Below are 27,551 nucleotides of genomic sequence, written 5' to 3'. Positions count from 1 at the left end.
TTGGTGACACTTGACATGCTGCTTGGAAACCAAGATTTATGGAATACCTTCTCACTCTTGTTTGCAGACATCAACGAATGTAAAGATGCAGTGTCAGTGTGTGGTCAATACTCAGATTGTATTAATATCATTGGGAGTCACATGTGTTCATGCTGGCGTGGATTTAATATCTCCAATAAAGACAGTCCTGTGAGCCGCAACAACTCATGTCAGGGTAAGTGTTATTAACTGGTTTTGTTTTCAGATTTTATCTCATTAGATTGAGTGTACAGAGCTGCTTTGTCTTTACAGTTTGTGTGAATGTGAGCTTTAGCTGTTCCTGCTCGAGGTGTAACTTCACCCAACAAATAATTCATTTTCCTCCTTCTTGTGTATTCTATGTGTATACATGTCTTTAGATACCAGATTTCTTTCTTTTCAGATCTTCGCCTAATTTTTAATCTGTAAAAACTAAATATGCTTCTAATTTGTTTATTTGTTCCTTCCATAGATATAAATGAATGTCTGTTCAGTCCATCTGTTTGTGGTCCAGATTCCAACTGCACAAATGAAATGGGAAGTTACAGTTGCTCATGTTTGGATGGATTCATTGAAACCGATTTAAATCTTACTATCAGTATCAATAACACATGTAGAGGTAAATTCTTAAGTCAGATCTTTGTTCTCTAACCTTGAATTAGAAGTTAGAAGTTTTGGAAGGGTTTTATTTTTTTTGCTACTTTGCCATAAATTTTAAGGGAAGAAATTAGCTGGCAAACTCTTCACATTTTATTTTTGTTCAATTCTAATTTAATTAATCTCAGACCTGTAGAATACTACAATCATTAATTTTTCATGATTTACCTTACTTGACATTTCTGCCATTTCAAACAGTTTCTTGTAAAGTTTTTTTTTGCCCCACTGCTTTACCTATGATCCTTACCAAAACTAGCTGGTATCGTCTTCAAAGAAGCCTTCTAGAGTCACTTATTACATTTCTATTCTTCAACATAGTTCTCTAGAAAAACTAGGAAATTTGTTTTTGATGGCACCATGCAGGAAGTTACAAGACATTATCTTTGCTATGGTTTTGCATAAATTAATTCTTATTTGCAGGCACTTTTTGTTTAATTCTTATTTATATATTTTTTCTTAAATTGTAATGTTACACAACATCGTAGTTTCAATTTTTCTTACTTCGGACATTTTTTTTATCTTCACATATGATCCAAATTCTTCTTTTTCCTGTAACTTCCTTTTAATATAGATGTGGATGAATGTGTTGAGATATCAGACGTCTGTGGTCCAAACTCAATCTGCAACAACACTGTTGGGAGTCACAATTGCTCGTGCATGAGTGGATATAATGTCACAGATCCAAACCTCGCTATAAACAAAAATAACACCTGTGAAGGTATGACTGACAGCTGAAGCTCTGAACAGTTTGTTATTATTTGTGCTGCCTGAATCTTCTTTCAGCTGTAACCTTTCACTTTACTAATTATTTTATTTCAGATATTTACAGTATGACTCACCGTCAGTGTGTAATCCAACACCTGCCTTTTGTGCTCTGTTTGTAATTGTAATTGCATGAAATGTATTTTTAAATAAATTCTTATTTTAATCATATTTTTCACCATAGATATAGATGAATGTCTGTTCAGTCCATCTGTATGTGGTCCAGATTCCAACTGCACAAATGAAATAGGAAGTTATAATTGCTCATGTCTGGATGGATTCACTGCAACAAACTCAAGTCTCCCCATCAGCATCAATAACACATGTAGAGGTACAGGTGCAATTTGGACTTGCAAATTTAAGTCTGAATTTTTTCTGAATGGTTTAAAAATCTTATTTTTCTGGTCTTTTGTGTTTAAAAAAAGTTGCTATACTTTTACAATACTTTTTGTATACTCTTTGTATAGATGTAGATGAATGAGAATGAATGAGATATCATTTGTCTTTTATGTTTACTTTTAGGTATTTAAATTTGTATGTATAAAAACATTCATTTTTTCCCTCTCTAGATATAAATGAATGTCTGCTCAGTCCATCTGTATGTGGTCCAGATTCCAACTGCTCAAATGAAATGGGAAGTTACAATTGCTCGTGTCTGGATGGATTCACTGTAACAAACTCAAGTCTCCCCATCAGCATAAATAACACATGTACAGGTACATTTTATATAAAGATTTGTTTTTACTCTAACCTTGAATAATTAGTTAGCATTTATCTGAATTTATGTTTTTTATTATAATTTTTATAAATGTATCATTCTGTTGTAAAGATGCCAAATATTGAGTTGACCTTCACATATGTACCGTATGAGTGATGCAAACTGTTCTTTTCTTCGTAACTTTCTTTTAATATAGATGTGGGTGAATGTGTTGAGATGTCAGACATCTGTGGTCCAAACTCAATCTGCAACAACACTGTTGGGAGTTACAATTGCTTGTGCATGAGTGGATATAATGTAACAGATCAAAACCTCCTATAAACAGCAATAACACATGCAAAGGTATGATTGACAGCTGAAGCTCTGAACAGTTTGTTATTATTTGTACTGCTCGAATCCTCCATCAACTGTAACCTTTCACTTTACCAGTTATTTTATTTCAAATATTTATCTTGACTCACCATCAGTGTGTGGGCCGAACTCTCTGAAATTAAACCTTCTGAAATTAAACCTTCTAAAAATAATTGCTAATTGTAATATCTTTTTTCCATAGATGCAGATGAATGTTTGTTCAGTCCATCTGTATGTGGTCCAAATTCCATCTGCATGAATGTAATGGGAAGTTATAATTGCTCATGTTTTTATGGATTCACTGCGACAAACTCAAGTCTCCCCATCAGTACTGATAACACATGCAGAGGTACATTCTTTATATAATCAGATCTTAAATACTGCAGTTTTTAAATAATTAAGTTTTATATATATATATATATATATATATATACAGTATAAATATATACAGTCAGGTCCATAAATATTGGGACATCGACACAATTCTAACATTTTTGGCTCTATACACCACCACAATGGATTTCAAATGAAACGAACAAGAAGTGCTTTAACTGCAGACTGTCAGCTTTAATTTGAGCCAAATCAGGTGAACGGTGTAGGAATTACAACAGTTTGCATATGTGCCTCCCACTTGTTAAGGGACCAAAAGTAATGGGACAATTGGCTTCTCAGCTGTTCCATGGCCAGGTGTGTGTTATTCCCTCATTATCCCAATTACAATGAGCAGATAAAAGGTCCAGACTTAATTTCAAGTGTGCTATTTGCATTTGGAATCTGTTGCTGTCAACTGTCAAGATGAGATCCAAAGAGCTGTCACTATCAGTGAAGCAAGCCATCATTAGGCTGAAAAAACAAAACAAACCTATCAGAGAGATAGCAAAAACATTAGGCGTGGCCAAAACAACTGTTTGGAACATTCTTAAAAAGAAGGAACGCACCGGTGAGCTCAGCAACACCAAAAGACCCGGAAGACCACGGAAAACAACTGTGGTGGATGACCGAAGAATTCTTTCCCTGGTGAGGAAAACACCCTTCACAACAGTTGGCCAGATCAAGAACACTCTCCAGGAGGTGGGTGTATGTGTGTCAAAGTCAACAATCAAGAGAAGACTTCACCAGAGTGAATACAGAGGGTTCATCACAAGATGTAAACCATTGGTGAGGAAGGCCAGATTAGAGTTTGCCAAACGACATCTAAAAAAGCCTTCACAGTTCTGGAACAACATCCTATGGACAGATCAACTTGTACCAGAGTGATGGGAAGAGAAGAGTATGGAGAAGGAAAGGAACTGCTCATGATCCTAAGCATACCACCTCATCAGTGAAGCATGGTGGTGGTAGTGTCATGGCGTGGGCATGTATGGCTGCCAGTGGAACTGGTTCTCTTGTATTTATTGATGATGTGACTGCTGACAAAAGCAGCAGGATGAATTCTGAAGTGTTTCGGGCAATATTATCTGCTCATATTCAGCCAAATGCTTCAGAACTCATTGACGGCGCTTCACAGTGCAGATGGACAATGACCCAAATCATACTGCAAAAGCAACCAAAGAGTTTTTGAAGGAAAGAAGTGGACTGTTATGCAATGGCCAAGTCAATCACCTGACCTGAATCTGATTGAGCATGCATTTCACTTGCTGAAGACAAAACTGAAGGAAAATGCCCCAAGAACAAGCAGGAACTGAAGACGGTTGCAGTAGAGGCCTGGCAGAGCATCACCAGGGATGAAACCCAGCGTCTGGTGATGTCTATGCTCCAGACTTCAGGCTGTAATTGACTGCAAAGGATTTGCAACCAAGTATTAAAAGTGAAAGTTTGATTTATGATTTATTATTCTGTCCCATTACTTTTGGTCCCTTAACAAGTGGGAGGCACATATGCAAACTGTTGTAATTCCTACACCGTTCACCTGATTTGGATGTAAATACCCTCAAAGCTGACATTAAAGCTGACAGTCTGCAGTTAAAGCACATCTTGTTCGTTTCATTTGAAATCCATTGTGGTGGTGTATAGAGTCAAAATGTTAGAATTGTGTCGATGTCCCAATATTTATGGACCTGACTGTATATATATATATATATAACTTAACTTTTTTTTAAATAGATGTGGATGAATGTGTTGAGATACCACACATCTGTGGTCCAAACTCAATCTGCAACAACACTGTTGGGAGTCACAATTGCTCGTGCAAGAGTGGATATAATGTAACAGACTCAAACCTCCTATAAACAGCAATAACACATGTGAAGGTAAGATTTCAGCTATTGCTCATAGTACAAATACATGACAAGAAACTGAGGAATGACAGGCATGAAACACATTTTTGTTAGTTTGTTTCATACAGTGTCATCAGTAACATTACTAATTTCTCAAAATGTTTTGTGTGGAGGTCTGTTGTATACAGTTGCAGTAAATCTCAAAATCTTGGTTTTCTGGTCTTTTGCATTTAAAATGTTGATCTTTGTCAGTTCCAATTCTGTCAGGACCACTATAAATCAAAGATGATTGACAATTAGCACAGTTTGCATTGGCGGTATGGTTCTGTTCTGGGAACTCTCGCATCCATGCAGCCTAGCATGTGAGAGCAGGAGAGCAACAATAATGTAAACAGAACAGAACCAACAAAAGTATTGCAGATATGTTAAAGTTCAGTAAGTTTATATACACATTTTAAAATTAGTCTGATTCAAAAGAGAATCAGAAGGCTGGATCCTGACTGACAGAGGAGGAGTTGGGGAGAGTGGCTATTGAGCAATGTGAAAACTGCTGATAATACTGACGGACCTCATATATGGATGCTTAGATAGGTGTTATATTCCTATAGGTAGATGGGGATAAGCTGAGAGTCAGCTGATGCGAGCTTGACTAACGTGACCTGTCAGAACTAACGCTACGCTAACGCTAACGCTACGTTTTGTTGTTGCTATTCATTCCAATGATGTTGCTACTGATGATGTATGGATAGGTCAAACCTTGTATATGTGTTTTCACTCACTTCTCTGACAAGCATAACTGATACACTGCAAGCAGATAGATTTTGATTTAGATTTGTGTGTACGTTAACCATGAATAATGAGCTAGAATTTATTGATGTGATTTTGACTTTGGATTTCATTTTGTAAATGTACCATTCTGTTGTAAAGATGTCAAAGAATGACTTGACCTTCACAAATGTATGAGTGACACAAACTGTTATTTTCCTGTAACTTCCTTTTAATATAGATGTGGATGAATGTGTTAAGATACCAGGTGTCTGTGGTCCAAACTCAATCTGCAACAACACTGTTGGGAGTCACAATTGCTCGTGCAAGAGTGGATATAATGTAACAGACTCAAACCTCCTATAAACAGCAATAACACATGTGAAGGTATGATTGACAGCTATTCCTCATAGTATGAAAACATGACAAAGAAAATGATGAATGAGAGGCTATCATAACTGATACACTGCAAGCAGATATCTTATTTCCACCTGCCTTCAGCAGAAATTGAGTCCTGTGTTCTTTTGAAACATCATTCTGGAAGCAAAACCAGTTTTTCAAAATTAAAATTACAAAAGTGAAGCAGTGACAGCTGAAGCTCTTACTGTCTTACTGTCACTGTTTGTATTGCCTTAATCTTCTGTCAACTGTAACCGTTCACTATCAATTATTTCATGTTAGATATTCAAAAATGTTTTGACTCACCATCAGTGTGTGAGAGCCGGAGTCCTACTGTTATAATTCCATAAAATTAAACTGTTTTTAAATAATTGCTTATTATAAAAATATTGTGTTCGTCCCTACAGATATAAATGAATGTCTGTTCAGTTCATCTGTATGTGGCCCAAATGCCAACTGCACAAATGAAATAGGAAGTTACAATTGCTCATGTCTTGATGGATTCACTGCAACAAACTCAAGTCTCTCCATCAGTATTAATAACACATGTAGAGGTACATTTATATTTAGATTTGGGTGTACTTTAACCATAAATTATTAGTTAGAGTTTATTGATGTGATTTTTACTTAGGATTTCATTTTTGTAAAATGAAGCATTCTGTTGTACATATGTCAAAGTATGAGTTGACCTTCACATATGAATGGCACAAACTTTTATTTTTTCCTGCAAATTCCTTTTAATATAGATGTGGATGAATGTGTTGAGATTTATTTACATATGTATGAGTCACCCAAACTGTTCTTTTCCCCATAAGATGTGGATGAATGTGTTGAGATACCAGACGTCTGTGGTCCAAACTCAATCTGCAACAACACTGTTGGGAGTTACAATTGCTCGTGCATGAGTGGATATAATGTAACAGACCCAAACCTCCCTATAAACAGCAATAACACATGTGAAGGTAAGATTTCAGCTATTGCTCATAGTACAAATACATGACAAAGAAACTGAGGAATGACAGGCATGAAATACATTTTTGTTAGTTTGTTTCTGTTTAATACAGTGTCATCAGTAACATTACTAATTTCTGCTCAAAATGTTTTATTGTGGAGGTCTGTTGTATAGAGTTGCAATAAATCTCAAAATCTTGTTTTCTGGTCTTTTGCATCTTTTGCATGAATGCATTTGTTTTTCCCTCTCTAGATATAGATGAATGTCTGTTCAGTCCATCTGTATGTGGTCCAGATTCCAACTGCACAAATGAAATGGGAAGTTACAATTGCTCATGTCTGGATGGATTCACTGCAACAAACTCAAGTCTATCCATCAGTATTAATAACACATGTAGAGGTACATTTTATATTTGGATTTGTGTTTACTCTAACCATGAATAATAACCTAGAGTTTATCCATGAAATTTTTGTTTTGGTTGTCATTTTTGTAAATCAAGCATTATCATTCTCATTATTCTCATTTATTTACATATGTATGAGTCACCCAAACTGTTCTTTTCCCCATAAGATGTGGATGAATGTGTTGAGATACCAGACGTCTGTGGTCCAAACTCAATCTGCAACAACACTGTTGGGAGTCACAATTGCTCGTGCATGAGTGGATATAATGTAACGGACCCAAACCTCCCTATAAACAGCAATAACACATGTAAAGGTATGATTGACAGCTAAGGTTTTGAACAGTAACTGTTTATACTGCCTTAATTTTCTGTCAACGGTAACCTGTCCGTTTATCAATTATTTTATTTCAGATATTCATGAATGTCTTGATTCAGTATCAGTGTGTGGACCGAACTCTCACTGTTACAATTACAACGGAAGCTTCTCATGCGTTTGTTGGGAAGGATATAACGTCTCAGATGCAAATAAAGATGTTTCCAAAAGTAATCCGTGCATTGGTAAGTTTGCTCTGCGTAATGTTCTCAGTCATGATTTTCAGGTACTATTTATTGGAAACTACTCAAAAAGATGAGCAGTTGTGCTTTAAAATATATTCTCTTTATATAGGCAGTTGACTGTCATGAGATAACAAATGTCTTTCATATATTTAGGTGTTTGTGTTAATGAAAACTGTTGATCACTAAATGATCACTTTAATATTTTTTTTCATAGATATAAATGAATGTCTGTTCAATGCATCTGTTTGTGGTCCAAATGCCAACTGCACAAATGCAAAGGGAAGTTACAATTGCTCATGTTTGGATGGATTCACTGCAACAAACTCAAGTCTCCACATCAGCATCAATAACACATGTAGAGGTACTGTATGTTCAGCTAAATAAATAAAAAACTAGATGTTTTTACACAACATTAGTCCAATCAGTTTTATTAAACAAAATAACAATTATGTTTTTAATGCCAACATTATGAAGTTTCAATGTTACTTTTCCTACTTTAGACATAAGATTGTAAATGGAGCATTGAATTATACGGATGTTCAAAGTGTGAGTTGACCTTCACATATGAATGTGTGACCCTGTTCTTTTCCCTGTAACGTCTTTTAATATAGATGTGGATGAATGTGTTGAGATATCAGGTGTCTGTGGTCCAAACTCAATCTGCAACAACACTGTTGGGAGTCACAATTGCTCGTGCATGAGTGGATATAATGTAACATACCCAAACCTCCCTATAAACAGCAATAACACATGCAAAGGTATGATTGACAGCTGAAACAATGTACAGTTTGTTACTGTTTGTTCTGCATGAATCTCCCTTCAACTATAACTTTTCAGTTTATCAAATTTAATTGTATTTCAGATATTCATGAATGTCTTGACTCAGTATCAGTGTGTGGGCCAAACTCTCACTGTTACAATTACAACGGAAGCTTCTCATGCTTTTGTTGGGATGGATATAATGTCAGTGATGGAAATACAGCTATTAGTCAAGGCAACCCATGCACTGGTCAGTTTTTGTTTATATGATATTCTGTATCACAGTTTGAAAGTCATTTTCAACTTTTGGTTTTTGCATAATTTACTAATTTATTTATTTCATCACTATTTTGCTGATTTTTCTCATTCAGAATATAACATTTCAGAATCCAGAAAATAATAATAATAATTGTTATTATTATTGGAAATGTTGACATTTCAACCTAATTTGTGTACTCCTTGTATAGATATATTTCTTGTATTTCTTGTTTTTAGAAGTGTAAGTAATCGCTTTTTCAAATATATATATATTGTTTTTGTAGATATAAATGAATGTGTGTTCAGTTCATCTGTTTGTGGTCCAAATTCCAACTGCACAAATGTAATGGGAAGTTACAATTGCTCATGTGTGGGTGGATTCACTGCCAACAATTCAAGTCTCACCATCAGCGTCAATAACACATGTAGAGGTACATTATATATTTACATTTGTGTTTACTATTACCTTTAATAATTAGGTAGAATTTATCAATGTGTTATTATACTTTGGATTTCATTTTTGCAAATCAAGCGTACTGTTGAAAAGATGTCAAAGATTGAGTCGACCTTCACATATGAATGAGTGACACAAACTCTTCTTTTTCCTGTAACTTTTTTTATATATAGATGTGGATGAATGTGTTGAGATATCAGACGTCTGTGGTCCAAACTCAATCTGCAACAACACTGTTGGGAGTCACAATTGCTCGTGTATGAGGGGATATAATGTCACAGACGCAAACCTCCCTATAAACAGCAATAACACATGTGAAGGTATGATTGACAGCTGAAGCTCTGAACAGTTTGTTATTGTTTGTACTGCCTGAATCTTAAGGCTTCAACTGTACCCTTTCACTTTTGCAATTATTTTATTTAAAATATTAATTAGTGTCTTGACTCACCATCAGTGTGTGGGGTGAACTCTCAATGTTACAGTTACAGTGAAAGTTTCTTGTGCTGTTATAATTTTAACTGCATAATTTCTTTTGATAGTTACTTATTTTAATATTTACTTATTTTTATTTTCTTTCCATAGATATATGGAAATGTATTTAATTTTTGTAAATTAAGTAGTCTATTGTGAAGATGTCAAAAAACGAATTGACCTTCACATATGAGTGTATTTTTCCTGTAACTTTCATTTAATATAGATGTGGATGAATGTGTTGAGATATCAGACATCTGTGGTCCAAACTCAATTTGCAACAACACTGTTGGGAGTCACAATTGCTTGTGCAAGAGTGGATATAATGTAACAGACACAAACCTCCCTATAAACAGCAATAACACATGTGAAGGTAAGATTTCAGCTATTGCTCATAGTACAAATACATGACAAAGAAACTGAGGAATGACAGGCATGAAACACATTTTTGTTAGTTTGTTTCTGTTTAATACAGTGTCATCAGTAACATTACTAATTTCTGCTCAAAATGTTTTATTTTGGAGGTCTGTTGTATACAGTTGCAATAAATCTCCAAATCTTGGTTTTCTGGTCTTTTGCATTTAAAAATGTTGATCTTTGTCAGTTCCAATTCTGTCAGGACCACTATCGTCAAAGATGATTGACAATTAGCATACAGTTTGCATTGGCGGTATGGTTCTGTTCTGGGCAAGAACTCCCTGCGCATCCATGCAGCCTAGCATGTATGAGAGCAGGGAGAGCAGCAATAACCCCCCAGGGTAAACAGAACAGAACCAACAAAAGTATTGCAGATATGTTAAAGTTCAGTAAGTTTATATACACATTTTAAAATTAGTCTGATTCAAAAGAGAATCAGAAGGCTGGATCCTGACTGACAGAGGAGGAGTTGGGGAAGGAGGAGGGTAATTAGCTATTGAGCAATGTGAAAACTGCTGATAATACTGACGGACCTCATATATGGATGCTTAGATAGGTGTCATATTCCTATAGGTAGATGGGGATCAGCTGAGAGTCAGCTGATGCGAGCTTGACTAACATGACCTGTCAGAACTAACGCTACGCTAACGCTACGTTTTGTTGTTGCTATTCATTCCAATGATGTTGCTACTAATGATGTATGGATAGGTCAAACCTTGTATATGTGTTTTTTCACTCACTTCTCTGACAAGCATAACTGATACACTGCAAGCAGATAGATTTAGATTTAGATTTGTGTGTACGTTAACCATGAATAATGAGCTAGAATTTATTGATGTGATTTTGACTTTGGATTTCATTTTTGTAAATGTAGCATTCTGTTGTAAAGATGTCAAAGAATGACTTGACCTTCACAAATGTATGAGTGACACAAACTGTTATTTTTCCTGTAACTTCCTTTTAATATAGATGTAGATGAATGTGTTAAGATACCAGGTGTCTGTGGTCCAAACTCAATCTGCAACAACACTGTTGGGAGTCACAATTGCTCGTGCAAGAGTGGATATAATGTCACAGACGCAAACACCCCTATAAACAGCAATAACACATGTGAAGGTATGATTGACAGCTATTCCTCATAGTATGAAAACATGACAAAGAAAATGATGAATGAGAGGCTATCATAACTGATACACTGCAAGCAGATAGAATTTATATCTTATTTCCACCTGCCTTCAGAAGAAATTGAGTCCTGTGTTCTTTTGAACCATCATTCTGGAAGCAAAACCAGTTTTTCAAAATTAAAATTACAAAAGTGAAGCAGTGACAGCTGAAGCTCTTTACTGTCTTACTGTCACTGTTTGTATTGCCTTAATCTTCTGTCAACTGTAACCGTTCACTATCAATTATTTCATGTTAGATATTCAAAAATGTTTTGACTCACCATCAGTGTGTGAGAGCCGGAGTCCTACTGTTATAATTCCATAAAATTAAACTGTTTTTAAATAATTGCTTATTATAAAAATATTGTGTTCGTCCCTACAGATATAAATGAATGTCTGTTCAGTTCATCTGTATGTGGCCCAAATGCCAACTGCACAAATGAAAAGGGAAGTTACAATTGCTCATGTCTGGATGGATTCACTGCAACAAACTCAAGTCTCCACATCAGCATCAATAACACATGTAGAGGTACATTTATATTTAGATTTGGGTGTACTTTAACCATAAATTATTAGTTAGAGTTTATTGATGTGATTTTACTTAGGATTTCATTTTGTAAAATGAAATCCCATTCTGTTGTAAATATCTCAAAATATGAGTTGACCTTCACATATGAATGGCACAAACTTTAATTTTTTCCTGCAAATTCCTTTTAATATAGATGTGGATGAATGTGTTAAGATACCAGATGTCTGTGGTCCAAACTCAATCTGCAACAACACTGTTGGGAGTCACAATTGCTCGTGCAAGAGTGGATATAATGTAACAGACGCAAACCTCGCTATAAACAGCAATAACACATGTGAAGGTAAGATTTCAGCTATTGCTCATAGTACAAATACATGACAAAGAAACTGAGGAATGACAGGCATGAAACACATTTTTGTTAGTTTGTTTCATACAGTGTCATCAGTAACATTACTAATTTCTACTCAAAATGTTTTATTGTGGAGGTCTGTTGTATACAGTTGCAGTAAATCTCAAAATCTTGGTTTTCTGGTCTTTTGCATTTAAAAATGTTGATCTTTGTCAGTTCCAATTCTGTCAGGACCACTATCGTCAAAGATGATTGACAATTAGCATACAGTTTGCATTGGCGGTATGGTTCTGTTCTGGGCAAGAACTCCCTGCGCATCCATGCAGCCTAGCATGTATGAGAGCAGGGAGAGCAGCAATAACCCCCCAGGGTAAACAGAACAGAACCAACAAAAGTATTGCAGATATGTTAAAGTTCAGTAAGTTTATATACACATTTTAAAATTAGTCTGATTCAAAAGAGAATCAGAAGGCTGGATCCTGACTGACAGAGGAGGAGTTGGGGAAGGAGGAGGGTAATTAGCTATTGAGCAATGTGAAAACTGCTGATAATACTGACGGACCTCATATATGGATGCTTAGATAGGTGTTATATTCCTATAGGTAGATGGGGATAAGCTGAGAGTCAGCTGATGCGAGCTTGACTAACGTGACCTGTCAGAACTAACGCTACGCTAACGCTAACGCTACGTTTTGTTGTTGCTATTCATTCCAATGATGTTGCTACTGATGATGTATGGATAGGTCAAACCTTGTATATGTGTTTTCACTCACTTCTCTGACAAGCATAACTGATACACTGCAAGCAGATAGATTTTGATTTAGATTTGTGTGTACGTTAACCATGAATAATGAGCTAGAATTTATTGATGTGATTTTGACTTTGGATTTCATTTTTGTAAATGTACCATTCTGTTGTAAAGATGTCAAAGAATGACTTGACCTTCACAAATGTATGAGTGACACAAACTGTTATTTTTCCTGTAACTTCCTTTTAATATAGATGTAGATGAATGTGTTAAGATACCAGGTGTCTGTGGTCCAAACTCAATCTGCAACAACACTGTTGGGAGTCACAATTGCTCGTGCAAGAGTGGATATAATGTCACAGACGCAAACATCCCTATAAACAGCAATAACACATGTGAAGGTATGATTGACAGCTATTCCTCATAGTATGAAAACATGACAAAGAAAATGATGAATGAGAGGCTATCATAACTGATACACTGAAAGCAGATATCTTATTTCCACCTGCCTTCAGCAGAAATTGAGTCCTGTGTTCTTTTGAAACATCATTCTGGAAGCAAAACCAGTTTTTCAAAATTAAAATTACAAAAGTGAAGCAGTGACAGCTGAAGCTCTTACTGTCTTACTGTCACTGTTTGTATTGCCTTAATCTTCTGTCAACTGTAACCGTTCACTATCAATTATTTCATGTTAGATATTCAAAATGTTTTGACTCACCATCAGTGTGTGAGAGCCGAGTCCTACTGTTATAATTCCATAAAATTAAACTGTTTTTAATAATTGCTTATTATAAAAATATTGTGTTCGTCCCTACAGATATAAATGAATGTCCGTTCAGTTCATCTGTATGTGGCCCAAATGCCAACTGCACAAATGAAATAGGAAGTTACAATTGCTCATGTCTGGATGGATTCACTGCAACAAACTCAAGTCTCCACATCAGCATCAATAACACATGTAGAGGTACATTTATATTTAGATTTGGGTGTACTTTAACCATAAATTATTAGTTAGAGTTTATTGATGTGATTTTTACTTAGGATTTCATTTTTGTAAAATGAAATCCCATTCTGTTGTAAATATCTCAAAATATGAGTTGACCTTCACATATGAATGGCACAAACTTTAATTTTTTTCCTGCAAATTCCTTTTAATATAGATGTGGATGAATGTGTTAAGATACCAGATGTCTGTGGTCCAAACTCAATCTGCAACAACACTGTTGGGAGTCACAATTGCTCGTGCAAGAGTGGATATAATGTAACAGACGCAAACCTCGCTATAAACAGCAATAACACATGTGAAGGTAAGATTTCAGCTATTGCTCATAGTACAAATACATGACAAAGAAACTGAGGAATGACAGGCATGAAACACATTTTTGTTAGTTTGTTTCATACAGTGTCATCAGTAACATTACTAATTTCTACTCAAAATGTTTTATTGTGGAGGTCTGTTGTATACAGTTGCAGTAAATCTCAAAATCTTGGTTTTCTGGTCTTTTGCATTTAAAAATGTTGATCTTTGTCAGTTCCAATTCTGTCAGGACCACTATCGTCAAAGATGATTGACAATTAGCATACAGTTTGCATTGGCGGTATGGTTCTGTTCTGGGCAAGAACTCCTGCGCATCCATGCAGCCTAGCATGTATGAGAGCAGGAGAGCAGCAATAACCCCCAGGGTAAACAGAACAGAACCAACAAAAGTATTGCAGATATGTTAAAGTTCAGTAAGTTTATATACACATTTTAAAATTAGTCTGATTCAAAAGAGAATCAGAAGGCTGGATCCTGACTGACAGAGGAGGAGTTGGGGAAGGAGGAGGGTAATTAGCTATTGAGCAATGTGAAAACTGCTGATAATACTGACGGACCTCATATATGGATGCTTAGATAGGTGTTATATTCCTATAGGTAGATGGGGATAAGCTGAGAGTCAGCTGATGCGAGCTTGACTAACGTGACCTGTCAGAACTAACGCTACGCTAACGCTAACGCTACGTTTTGTTGTTGCTATTCATTCCAATGATGTTGCTACTGATGATGTATGGATAGGTCAAACCTTGTATATGTGTTTTTTCACTCACTTCTCTGACAAGCATAACTGATACACTGCAAGCAGATAGATTTTGATTTAGATTTGTGTGTACGTTAACCATGAATAATGAGCTAGAATTTATTGATGTGATTTTGACTTTGGATTTCATTTTTGTAAATGTACCATTCTGTTGTAAAGATGTCAAAGAATGACTTGACCTTCACAAATGTATGAGTGACACAAACTGTTATTTTTCCTGTAACTTCCTTTTAATATAGATGTAGATGAATGTGTTAAGATACCAGGTGTCTGTGGTCCAAACTCAATCTGCAACAACACTGTTGGGAGTCACAATTGCTCGTGCAAGAGTGGATATAATGTCACAGACGCAAACATCCCTATAAACAGCAATAACACATGTGAAGGTATGATTGACAGCTATTCCTCATAGTATGAAAACATGACAAAGAAAATGATGAATGAGAGGCTATCATAACTGATACACTGAAAGCAGATATCTTATTTCCACCTGCCTTCAGCAGAAATTGAGTCCTGTGTTCTTTTGAAACATCATTCTGGAAGCAAAACCAGTTTTTCAAAATTAAAATTACAAAAGTGAAGCAGTGACAGCTGAAGCTCTTACTGTCTTACTGTCACTGTTTGTATTGCCTTAATCTTCTGTCAACTGTAACCGTTCACTATCAATTATTTCATGTTAGATATTCAAAATGTTTTGACTCACCATCAGTGTGTGAGAGCCGAGTCCTACTGTTATAATTCCATAAAATTAAACTGTTTTTAATAATTGCTTATTATAAAAATATTGTGTTCGTCCCTACAGATATAAATGAATGTCCGTTCAGTTCATCTGTATGTGGCCCAAATGCCAACTGCACAAATGAAATAGGAAGTTACAATTGCTCATGTCTTGATGGATTCACTGCAACAAACTCAAGTCTCTCCATCAGTATTAATAACACATGTAGAGGTACATTTATATTTAGATTTGGGTGTACTTTAACCATAAATTATTAGTTAGAGTTTATTGATGTGATTTTTACTTAGGATTTCATTTTTGTAAAATGAAGCATTCTGTTGTAAATATGTCAAAATATGAGTTGACCTTCACATATGAATGGCACAAACTTTTATTTTTTCCTGCAAATTCCTTTTAATATAGATGTGAATGAATGTGTTAAGATACCAGATGTCTGTGGTCCAAACTCAATCTGCAACAACACTGTTGGGAGTCACAATTGCTCGTGCAAGAGTGGATATAATGTAACAGACGCAAACCTCCCTATAAACAGCAATAACACATGTGAAGGTAAGATTTCAGCTATTGCTCATAGTACAAATACATGACAAAGAAACTGAGGAATGACAGGCATGAAACACATTTTTGTTAGTTTGTTTCTGTTTAATACAGTGTCATCAGTAACATTACTAATTTCTGCTCAAAATGTTTTATTTTGGAGGTCTGTTGTATACAGTTGCAGTAAATCTCAAAATCTTGGTTTTCTGGTCTTTTGCATTTAAAAATGTTAATCTTTGTCAGTTCCAATTCTGTCAGGACCACTATCGTCAAAGATGATTGACAATTAGCATACAGTTTGCATTGGCGGTATGGTTCTGTTCTGGGCAAGAACTCCCTGCGCATCCATGCAGCCTAGCATGTATGAGAGCAGGGAGAGCAGCAATAACCCCCCAGGGTAAACAGAACAGATCCAACAAAAGTATTGCAGATATGTTAAAGTTCAGTAAGTTTATATACACATTTTAAAATTAGTCTGATTCAAAAGAGAATCAGAAGGCTGGATCCTGACTGACAGAGGAGGAGTTGGGGAAGGAGGAGGGTAATTAGCTATTGAGCAATGTGAAAACTGCTGATAATACTGACGGACCTCATATATGGATGCTTAGATAGGTGTCATATTCCTATAGGTAGATGGGGATAAGCTGAGAGTCAGCTGATGCGAGCTTGACTAACGTGACCTGTCAGAACTAACGCTACGCTAACGCTAACGCTACGTTTTGTTGTTGCTATTCATTCCAATGATGTTGCTACTGATGATGTATGGATAGGTCAAACCTTGTATATGTGTTTTCACTCACTTCTCTGACAAGCATAACTGATACACTGCAAGCAGATAGATTTAGATTTAGATTTGTGTGTACGTTAACCATGAATAATGAGCTAGAATTTATTGATGTGATTTTGACTTTGGATTTCATTTTTGTAAATGTAGCATTCTGTTGTAAAGATGTCAAAGAATGACTTGACCTTCACAAATGTATGAGTGACACAAACTGTTATTTTTCTGTAACTTCCTTTTAATATAGATGTAGATGAATGTGTTAAGATACCAGGTGTCTGTGGTCCAAACTCAATCTGCAACAACACTGTTGGGAGTCACAATTGCTCGTGCAAGAGTGGATATAATGTCACAGACGCAAACACCCCTATAAACAGCAATAACACATGTGAAGGTATGATTGACAGCTATTCCTCATAGTATGAAAACATGACAAAGAAAATGATGAATGAGAGGCTATCATAACTGATACACTGCAAGCAGATAGAATTTATATGTTATTTCCACCTGCCTTCAGAAGAAATTGAGTCCTGTGTTCTTTTGAACCGTCATTCTGGAAGCAAAACCAGTTTTCAAAATTAAAATTACAAAAGTGAAGCAGTGACAGCTGAAGCTCTTACTGTCTTACTGTCACTGTTTGTATTGCCTTAATCTTCTGTCAACTGTAACCGTTCACTATCAATTATTTCATGTTAGATATTCAAAAATGTTTTGACTCACCATCAGTGTGTGAGCCGGAGTCCTACTGTTATAATTCCATAAAATTAAACAGTTTTAAATAATTGCTTATTATAAAAATATTGTGTTCGTCCCTACAGATATAAATGAATGTCTGTTCAGTTCATCTGTATGTGGCCCAAATGCCAACTGCACAAATGAAAAGGAAGTTACAATTGCTCATGTCTGGATGGATTCACTGCAACAAACTCAAGTCTCCACATCAGCATCAATAACACATGTAGAGGTACATTTATATTTAGATTTGTGTGTACTTTAACCATAAATTATTACTTAGAGTTTATTGATGTGATTTTTTACTTAGGATTTCATTTTTGTAAATGAACCATTCTGTTGTAAAGATGTCAAAGAATGAGTTGACCTTCACAAATGTATGAGTGACACAAACTGTTCCCTATCTGTCGGTCACTACGAGCTATGTCGTGACGACATTAGAGGATTCACTTGGGAGCCCCAGTCATCTCTGACTTTAAGAGGAAACGCCAATGAATATTGACTAGTGGATTCTGCATACCTGAGCCACTCCCCGTGCATACGGGTATAAATAGGCGACAGAGATTTCCTGATTTCCCCAACCCGTCCCGCTGGCTCATTCACACAATCCGACTCGGCTATATGATTCAGTTGGCCAGGCGACCTCCCAAGTTCAGCGGCATTCTCGAAACTTTGGAGGCAGATCGAGATGCCCCGGTCTTACGTGAGGGGATTGCTGTCCTCCAGGCAAAGGATGCAATCAAGCTGGTCCCTCCAGCCGAGACGAGGCAGGAGTTTTACAGCCCTTACTTCATCGTACCCAAGAAAGGCGGTGGCCTTTGGCCAATCCTGGATTCGCGAGTCTTGTATTGGGCCCTTCACAAGCTCCCGTTCAAGATGTTGACACAGAGTTGGGGCTTCAGGTCAACTGAGAAAAGAGCAAGCTCTCCTTCGTGCAGAGAATCTCTTTTTCAGTATCGAGCGTGCCCAGTCCGTGCTGAACTGCCTGAGTTCCTTCATAGGCAGGATGGTGGTACCATTGAAACACTTTCAGAGGCTCCTGGGGCATATAGCATCCGTAGCCGCAGTCTCGCTGCTCGGATTGCTTCATATGGGACCACTTCAGCACAGGTTACACAGTCTACGATCACGTCGCATGTCACAACTCGCCCGCCATCTTCTCCTCTAGAGTCCACCTCAGTGGACAGCCGGTCCCTGAGAAAGCACAATCTCATCATGAGGTTCCTGAGTGGTGCCAGGAGGTTGCGTCCTCCTATGCCACCCCTGGTGCCCTCCTGGGATCTCTCTATTGTCCTGGCTGGACTGCAGAGGGGTCCCATTGAGCCGCTGCAGTCAGTCAAGCTAAAATTTCTGTCTGCTGAGACACCGCTCCTGACCGCGCTCATTTCCATCAAGAGGATCATGACCTCCAAGCATTTTCGGTGAGCGAAGAGTGCCTTGTGTTCGGGCCGGCCTACTCGCACATTGTCCAGAGACCCCGGCCTGGATACGTGCCCAAGGTTCCCTTTCGTTATCAGTTGGTGAACCTGCAAGCCAAGCACTGCCCTCGGAGGCGGCAGATCCAGCCTTGGCATTGCTGTGTCCCGTAAGAGCGCTGTGCATATACGTTGACTGCACCTGGAGCTTCAGAAGCTTTGAGCAGCTCCTTGTCTGCTACGAAGGTCAGCAGAAAGGGAAGGCTGTCTCCAAGCAGAGGCTGGCCCACTGGATAGTGGATGCCATTGCCTTGGCGTACCAATCCCAAGGCGAGCCGTGCCCCCTGGGGATGAGGGCTCACTCCACATAGAGAGTCGCCATCTCCTATGCGTTGGCGCACGGCGCCTCTCTGGCAGACATCTGTAGAGCTGCGGGCTGGGCGACACCGAACACCTTCGCAAGATTTTACAGTCTCTGCGTTGAGGATGTGAGCACCTATTACCTCCTCCAGTAATGTTCCCCGGATGGAGAACCCTGGTGGACTTCCTCCAGCACCCCCGGTGGTCAGGCTGGGCAGAGCAGTCTAACGCCAGGCCCAGTATCGGTGTTAGCTTGCCCGGGTCTCCAGTCAGCCCCTTTACTGGGCTAGGTGTCCATATGGCTCGACATTTAGAAGCCACCAAACACTTCTATGTTTTCCCTATTTAGAGACGGTTACATGAGTAGTTACACGAGTAAGTATGGTGACACAAAATAAAACGTGGCATGTAACCGTCTTTAAATAGGGAAAACATGGAAGTGTTTGGTGGCTTCTAAATTCATCCCTGTTTGGATCCTAAGGAATGAATCGTGCTAAGCTAAATGCTAGCATAGTTACGCCGTGCACTAGAGCGATTGAGTACACGCACTGAGACAGGAGAGGTACGTATCAACTCATCTAAGTTGAGGGAAGAACATATTGGAATATGGAAAAACGGTGGCGTTTTCCTTTAAGATACCAGATGTCTGTGGTCCAAACTCAATCTGCAGCAACACTGTTGGGAGTCACAATTGCTTGTGCAAGAGTGGATATAATGTAACAGACCCAAACCTCCCTATAAACAGCAATAACACATGCACAGGTATGATTGACAGCTATTGCTCATAGTATGAAAACTTGACAAAGAAAATGATGAATGAGAGGCAATCATAACTGATAAACTGCAAACAGATAGAATTTATATCTTATTTCCACTTGCCTTCAGCAGAAATTGACTCCTGTGTTCTTTTGAACCATCATTCTGTGATGGCAGCAAAACCAGTTTTTCAAAATTAAAATTACAAAAGTGAAGCAAGCAACGTTGCTTAATCATTTCTCCACCTTCTCCTGCATAGTCATTACCTAGCAATAGTGGTAAACAGCTGCCACTCTGCTGACACAAACGCACCATTGTTTGGAAACAAAAACATAATTGCTGCATCCTGATTTGCATACCATCCGTCTTAAATAGTATTTGAAATTAGAATTATTATGTCCCAAATCATAGTATGTTGAAATGAGTATTCCAAAGGTACCCAGATAGTTGACTATTTCCGTTAGAAAAGTGCAGATCTGTGCACACTCTAATGGGAAATATTTCCCACAACCCATTGCATGTTGGACAAGTATTCGATTAGAACTACAAACACAAATAAAAAGTGAAAAGAAAAAAAAAAAACTATAAATATGGCAGACTATAAATATTCGAGACTGTCGAACAGGTAGAAAAAGGGTTTGAGTGATAATCTATATCTAACCTGATGAAAACATTTATTTAATGTTATCCACATTAGATGTCATCTGCAGCAACATTGTGAACTTTTATAAACATACGTTTGGTCATTAACTTTTAAAACTGTTATTATTCAAACACACGAGGAGAGAAAGAAAACGTAACTGGCAGATTAACGTGCCTCTTCACTTCTCTCCAATATGATAGGAAATGAAATTAAACAAAATGTAAATAATTTGGATGTGTGACAAGATGATTGACAGGGCAGTTTAAACTATGACAGGATGCATGTAACTAAGCAACAGATTAGTTTGTTTAAGACCTAATTATGATGAAGTAGTATGTCCCAAAGCTTGCTTGGGACGCAGCGAATGAGAACAGCGAAAGCTTATTGTAAAAAATTTTGTTATTCCCTACAGATATAAATGAATGTCTGTTCAGTTCATCTGTATGTGGTCCAAATGCCAACTGCACAAATGAACAGGGAAGTTACAGTTGCTCATGTCAAGGTGGATTCACTGCAACAAACTTAAGTCTCCCCACCAGCATCAATAACACATGTACAGGTACATTCTATATTCAGATTTGTGTTTACTGTGTCAATGACCAATGACCAGTAACCATTAAAAACAGGGTTGGTTCCGTCCTCCTTTTTGACCATCTTTGTATTGATTTTACAAGTTGATAACACAAACTTCAGACAGATTTACCTGAAACTCTGGCTTTGCCCAAACATCATTAACTTGTTTTGTTTTGCATCACATAAATCATCACATTACATAAACACTAAAGGCTTCAGAGTGGCAAAATATAGGTAGCAATTTATAAACATTTAATTACAATTAATCCCTTTAATATTGAGTAATTTTTAAAGTTTGATTTTGGTGTCATCTGTTTAAGAAATAAATTGCATTTTATAGTTATAACTATTACATTTTGAAATGATAAAACATTATTTGTTTATTTCTTTTAATCTTTTGTTTTAATTTTTTTTCCTGCAATACCACTAACAGCTGTAACAACACCTACTACAATTACAACAGCTTTTTACTGTTAGTGTCATATTTTTAAGATATAAATTTAAATATTACTTTTAAAAATGATAAGTTAATTTGGTTCTTTTTTTTCTGCAGTACCACCAGCAACATTTGTACCTACACCTACACTTACAACAACAACAACAACAGGTATACTCTGTTTAAAAAACTGATATACCACAAAATGTATTTGATGACAAGAAACTTATATAGCCTTTTTAACAATTATTACAACTGAAAATTTTGATATCAGTCCCACATACAGTAATGAAGTGAATTACTAATTTAACACAGAATTTAGCTGCAGACAGTGTTATATTTTTAAAAGAATGTGAAAACAATTTTTTAGTATTGTATTTTTTATTTTTGTTTTCATATAGTATTTAGCCCACTCTGCTGTGTGGAGTATTTTTTTGTCAAGGAAGAGCAGTGCATGTTTTTCAAATCACATATGTCAGTTAGAGAAATGCGTAATTCATTATTAACTTGTGTAACTTTATGTATTATGTAATAATGTATTTATTTATTTATTTAAGATACATTTGATGGTTGGCGTCATACAATTCAAGAAGTTATATAAATACAGACATTAATGGATTTATTGCTGCCGTGTTTAGGAAAAAAGCAATTATACGACCAAGACACTACTTTTTTCTGCTTATACCTTGTGATGTTAAGAGATATCAGATGTCTTTTTAATTTTTGGTGTTTGCATACATCAAAATTATTATTATTTTTTTTTAAATAATAATATTTTTTAATCATTTAGATTTTCTGCTAGATGAATATCTGTTCAATCCATCTGCATTTCTGCCTGCACAAATTGGAAGTTACAATTGCTCTTGTTTGGATGAATTCACTGCAATAAACAAAGTCTTGATTACATTTAAAACCATTGTGATACTAATGTTAAGTATTCACATAGTGGAACCATTCTTTTCTTTTTTATTTTGATTGATTTGATCAGTTTTGTTTTCATTGCCACCAGCACCACCAACACCTACTACACTGTCTACAACAACCACTATAGCTACAACAACCAATACAACTACAACAACCAATACAACTACAACACCTTCTCCAACAACCACTACAGCTACAACAACCAATACAACTACAACACCTTCTCCAACAACCACTACAGCTACAACAACCAATACAACTACAACACCTTCTCCAACAACCACTACAGCTACAACAACCAATACAACTACAACACCTTCTCCAACAACCACTACAGCTACAACAACCAATACAACTACAACACCTTCTCCAACAACCACTACAGCTACAACAACCAATACAACTACAACACCTACTCCAACAACCACTCCAACACCTTCTCCAACAACCACTACAGCTACAACAACCAATACAACTACAACACCTTCTCCAACAACTACTACAACTACAACAACCAATACAACTACAACACCTTCTCCAACAACCACTACAACTACAACACCTTCTCCAACAACCACTACAGCTACAACAACCAATACAACTACAACAACTTCTCCAACAACCACTACAACTACAATACCTACTATAACTACAAAAGCAGTTACAACCATAACACGTATGTACTGTTAAAAAAAAAGTATTTATTGGGGCTATTTATCCAAAGCGACTTACAGTGCATTCAGGCTATACATTTTTTTTATCAGTATGTGTGTTCCCTGGGAATTAAACCCACGACCTTTTGCGCTTCTAATGCAATGCTCTACCACTGAGCCACAGGAAATTATATACCACAAAATTATATACCACAAAATGTGTTTATTTAAGGGGACAAAATATAGGTAACAAAATATAAATATTTAATTACAAGTAATTTTTATAATTTGATTGTTAATGTCTTTTTTAATAAATAAATTGCATTTTTTTCTGTAGTACCACCAACAGCAGCTGTAACAACACCTGCAATAGGTATGTACTGTTTCAAAAAACCTGATATACCAGAAAAATGTTTTATTTAATAGGACAAAAATATAGGTAGCAAAACATAAATATTTAATTACTTTGTGCACCTTTAACTGCTTAAAATAAGTAATTTTTATAATTTGATTGTTAATGTCTTTTTTAATAAATAAATTGCATTTTTTTCTGTAGTACCACCAACAGCAGCTGTAGCAACACCTGCACCTGCAATAGGTATGTACTGTTTAAAAAAACCTGATATACCAGAAAAATGTTTTATTTAATAGGACAAAAATATAGGTAGCAAAACATAAATATTTAATTACTTTGTGCACCTTTAACTGCTTAAAATAAGTAATTTTTATAATTTGATTGTTAATGTCATCTTTTTAATAAATAAATTGCCTTAAATAAATATTACATTTTAAAAGTTATAAAGTTTAATATGGTTCTTTTTTTCTCTGCAGTACCACCAACAGAAGCTGGTATGTACTGTTTAAAAAACCTGATATACCAGAAAATGTATTTGATGACAACACATATACAATATAACCTTTATACAGTTATTAGAATGATAGATTCTGATGTCAGTCCCATTTACATTAATGAGGTGAAGAACTAATATAACACAGAATTTAGCCACAAACAAATCATTTTTCAAAATGCTTACAGTTTTTGAAACTATGGCTCCATTTCTCAAATTCTACACGCAAAAGCACAAAACACACACACAATATACAAAATGTCACACACATTTTGCAAAAACACTTCTTTGAAAATGGTTTTAAATCTTCAAAAAATTGTATTTTCGCATAGTAACTCTGCACACAAACATAAAATAATTAGCCACATACACACCAAACTACACACAGATGTTAAAAATGTAAAACACTACTCTCGTGTGTCTTTTGCTTGTTCAGAGTACAGTGGAGCAGGGGTTTGTCATAGCACTCGCACATACTGTACATGCATATGCACATATACACTGTATTTACAGTATATATGACTGATGAATTTTACGTAGTTATGCAACTGAACTGAATCAATACTCAACTGACTTGAGCTGTAGAATGACACTATTGACCTTTTGTTCTTTTATTTTAAAAATTCACAAAAATCTAACCTTTCATTGGATAATAAGAATTTAAAATGGGGGAAATATCATTATGAAATAAATGTTTTTCTCAAATACACGTTGGACACAATTGTTGGCACCCCTAGAAATTCTTATGAGTAAAATATCTCTATAAATATCTCTGTATATTCCCATTCATATTCACAATTTTGAGCACTCCAGGGTGATTATGAACATGAAATTATCCAGCCATGGCTTCCTGTTTCACAGAAATATAAATAGGAGGGAAAACAAAGCCCAAATTCCCTTAATCATCCATCACAATAAGAAAAGCCAAAGAATATATTTCTGATGTGAAGTGGCTTTAAGAAAAGAGCTAGAGCAGTGAAAATTCCCATTTCCACCATCAGGGCAATAATTAAGAATTTCCAATCAACACAAAATGTTACGAAACAGCCTGGAAGAGTCGTGTGTCTATATCATCCTAATGCACGGTGAGAAGGAGAGTTTGAGTGGCTAAAGACTCTCCAAGGACCACAGCTGGAGAATTGCAGAAAATAGTTGAGTCTCGGGGTCAGAAAACCTTGAAAAAAAAATTGGCAAACAGCACCTACATCACCACATGTTGTTTGGGAGGGTTTCAAGAAAAATTCTCCTAGCTCATCCAAAAACAAACTTCAGCATATTCAGTTATCAGACACGGCTGGAACTTCAAATGGGACTGGCTTCTATGGTCAGATGAAACTAAAAAATGAGCTTTTTAGCAGCAAACACTCAAGATGAGTTTGGTGAACACAGGGATAAAAAGTACAATATGTGTACAATGAAATATACTGCTGTATTTTTGATGTTGTGGCCCTATATTTCTGCTGGAGGTCCTGAACATCTTGTTTAGACACATGGCATCATGGATTCTATCAAATACCAACAGATAAATAATCAATAAGTGACTGACTGTTAGAAATCTTATAATGGGCCATGTTTGGATCTTTCAACCATACAATAATCCAAACACAAACCTCAAAAACAACACAAAAATGGGTCACTGAGCACAAAACCAAGCTTCTGCTATGGCCATTCCAGTCCTCTGACCTGAACCATATAGAAAATGAGTGGGGTGAACTGAAAAGAAGAAGCACCAACATGGAGCTGTGAATCTAAAGGGTCTGGAGTGATTCTGGATGAAGGAATGGTCTCTGATCTCTTGTCAGATGTTCTCTAACCTCATCAGGCATTATAGGAGAACATTTTGAGCTGTTAAACTGGCAGATGGAGGTTTCAAAAAGTATTGAATAAAAGGGTGTTGTTAATTGTGGCCAATGTGTATTAGAGAAAAACATTTATTTCATAATGATTTTTTCCCCCATTTTAAATTCTTATTATCCAGTGAAAGGTTCGATTTTTGTGATTTTTTTAAAATAAAAGATCAAAAGGATTAACAATGCAGATTAATTTTCATAGCCTTCTTTGATCATATTTACCAAGAGTGCCGATATTTTTGGCCATGACTGTATATATATATATATATATATAGATGCACCTGTATATATATATACACAGGTGCATCTCAATAAATCAGAATGTCGTGAAAAAGTTCATTTATTTCAGTAATTCAACTCAAATTGTGAAACTCGTGTATTAAATAAATTCATTGCACACAGACTGAAGTATAGTTTAAGTCTTTGGTTCTTTTAATTTTGATGATTTTGGCTCACATTTAACAAAAACCCACCAATTCACTATCTCAACAAATTAGAATATGGTGACATGCCAGTCAGCTAATCAACTCAAAACACCTGCAAAGGTTTCCTGAGCCTTCAAAATGGTCTCTCAGTTTGGTTCACTAGGCTAAACAATCATGGGGAAGACTGCTGATCTGACAGTTGTCCAGAAGACAATCATTGATACCCTTCACAAGGAGGGTAAGCTACAAACATTAATTGCCAAAGAAGCTGGCTGTTCACAGAGTGCTGTATCCAAGCATGTTAACAGAAAGTTGAGTGGAAGGAAAAAGCGTGGAAGAAAAAGATGCACAACCAATAGAGAGAACCACAGCCTTATGAGGACTGTCAAGCAAAATCGATTCAAGAATTTGGGTGAACTTCACAAGGAATGGACTGAGGCTGGGGTCAAGGCATCAAGAGCCACCACACACACACGTGTCAAGGAATTTGGCTACAGTTGTCCTCTCCTGAACCACAGACACCGTCAGAGGCGTCTTACCTGGGCTAAGGAGAAGAAGAACTGGACTGTTTCCCAGTGGTCCAAAGTCCTCTTTTCAGATGAGAGCAAGTTTTGTATTTCATTTGGAAACCAAGGTCCTAGAGTCTGGAGGAAGGGTGGAGAAGCTCATAGCCCAAGTTGCTTGAAGTCCAGTGTTAAGTTTCCACAGTCTGTGATGATTTGGGGTGCAATGTTATCTGCTGGTGTTGGTCCATTGTGTTTTTTGAAAACCAAAGTCACTGCACCCATTTACCAAGAAATTATGGAGCACATGCTTCCTTCTGCTGACCAGCTTTTTAAAGATGCTGATTTCAT

The 27,551-nt window shown here is 36.4% G+C and overlaps 2 protein-coding genes across 2 annotated transcripts in view; both read left to right on the top strand.

The window, feature by feature from the left end:
* The first annotated feature begins 1,298 nt into the window (after nucleotides 1–1,298).
* LOC131526719 (adhesion G protein-coupled receptor E1-like) lies at nucleotides 1,299–2,838 on the top strand. The gene is made up of 5 exons (XM_058755141.1): nucleotides 1,299–1,393; nucleotides 1,622–1,768; nucleotides 2,007–2,153; nucleotides 2,352–2,497; nucleotides 2,709–2,838. Exons 1-4 carry the CDS (start codon nucleotides 1,333–1,335, stop codon nucleotides 2,474–2,476), a joined length of 480 nt encoding a protein of 159 aa, XP_058611124.1. The 5' UTR covers nucleotides 1,299–1,332; the 3' UTR covers nucleotides 2,477–2,497; nucleotides 2,709–2,838.
* A 3,494-nt stretch (nucleotides 2,839–6,332) lies between these two features.
* Nucleotides 6,333–27,551, top strand: part of LOC131526639 (serine-rich adhesin for platelets-like) — a 43,971-nt gene continuing 22,752 nt past the window's right edge. Inside the window, exons 1-26 of the mRNA XM_058754985.1 lie at nucleotides 6,333–6,440; nucleotides 6,702–6,848; nucleotides 7,091–7,237; nucleotides 7,409–7,555; nucleotides 7,653–7,799; nucleotides 8,014–8,160; nucleotides 8,411–8,557; nucleotides 8,662–8,808; nucleotides 9,101–9,247; nucleotides 9,444–9,590; nucleotides 9,968–10,114; nucleotides 11,128–11,274; nucleotides 11,704–11,850; nucleotides 12,044–12,190; nucleotides 13,202–13,348; nucleotides 14,108–14,254; nucleotides 15,265–15,411; nucleotides 16,167–16,313; nucleotides 17,330–17,476; nucleotides 17,966–18,046; nucleotides 21,401–21,547; nucleotides 22,115–22,168; nucleotides 23,007–23,597; nucleotides 23,912–23,947; nucleotides 24,131–24,172; nucleotides 24,406–24,423. Of these exons, the coding sequence (XP_058610968.1) occupies nucleotides 6,788–6,848; nucleotides 7,091–7,237; nucleotides 7,409–7,555; nucleotides 7,653–7,799; nucleotides 8,014–8,160; nucleotides 8,411–8,557; nucleotides 8,662–8,808; nucleotides 9,101–9,247; nucleotides 9,444–9,590; nucleotides 9,968–10,114; nucleotides 11,128–11,274; nucleotides 11,704–11,850; nucleotides 12,044–12,190; nucleotides 13,202–13,348; nucleotides 14,108–14,254; nucleotides 15,265–15,411; nucleotides 16,167–16,313; nucleotides 17,330–17,476; nucleotides 17,966–18,046; nucleotides 21,401–21,547; nucleotides 22,115–22,168; nucleotides 23,007–23,597; nucleotides 23,912–23,947; nucleotides 24,131–24,172; nucleotides 24,406–24,423 (3,529 nt within the window). The 5' untranslated portion in view covers nucleotides 6,333–6,440; nucleotides 6,702–6,787. The remainder of the gene's footprint in view (nucleotides 6,441–6,701; nucleotides 6,849–7,090; nucleotides 7,238–7,408; nucleotides 7,556–7,652; nucleotides 7,800–8,013; nucleotides 8,161–8,410; nucleotides 8,558–8,661; nucleotides 8,809–9,100; nucleotides 9,248–9,443; nucleotides 9,591–9,967; nucleotides 10,115–11,127; nucleotides 11,275–11,703; nucleotides 11,851–12,043; nucleotides 12,191–13,201; nucleotides 13,349–14,107; nucleotides 14,255–15,264; nucleotides 15,412–16,166; nucleotides 16,314–17,329; nucleotides 17,477–17,965; nucleotides 18,047–21,400; nucleotides 21,548–22,114; nucleotides 22,169–23,006; nucleotides 23,598–23,911; nucleotides 23,948–24,130; nucleotides 24,173–24,405; nucleotides 24,424–27,551) is intronic.

Source organism: Onychostoma macrolepis, chromosome 20, assembly GCF_012432095.1.
Source record: "Onychostoma macrolepis isolate SWU-2019 chromosome 20, ASM1243209v1, whole genome shotgun sequence".
NCBI lineage: Eukaryota > Metazoa > Chordata > Actinopteri > Cypriniformes > Cyprinidae > Onychostoma > Onychostoma macrolepis.
The sequence above is the reverse complement of the archived record's forward strand: the minus strand, read 5'-3'. Positions and strand labels throughout refer to the sequence as shown.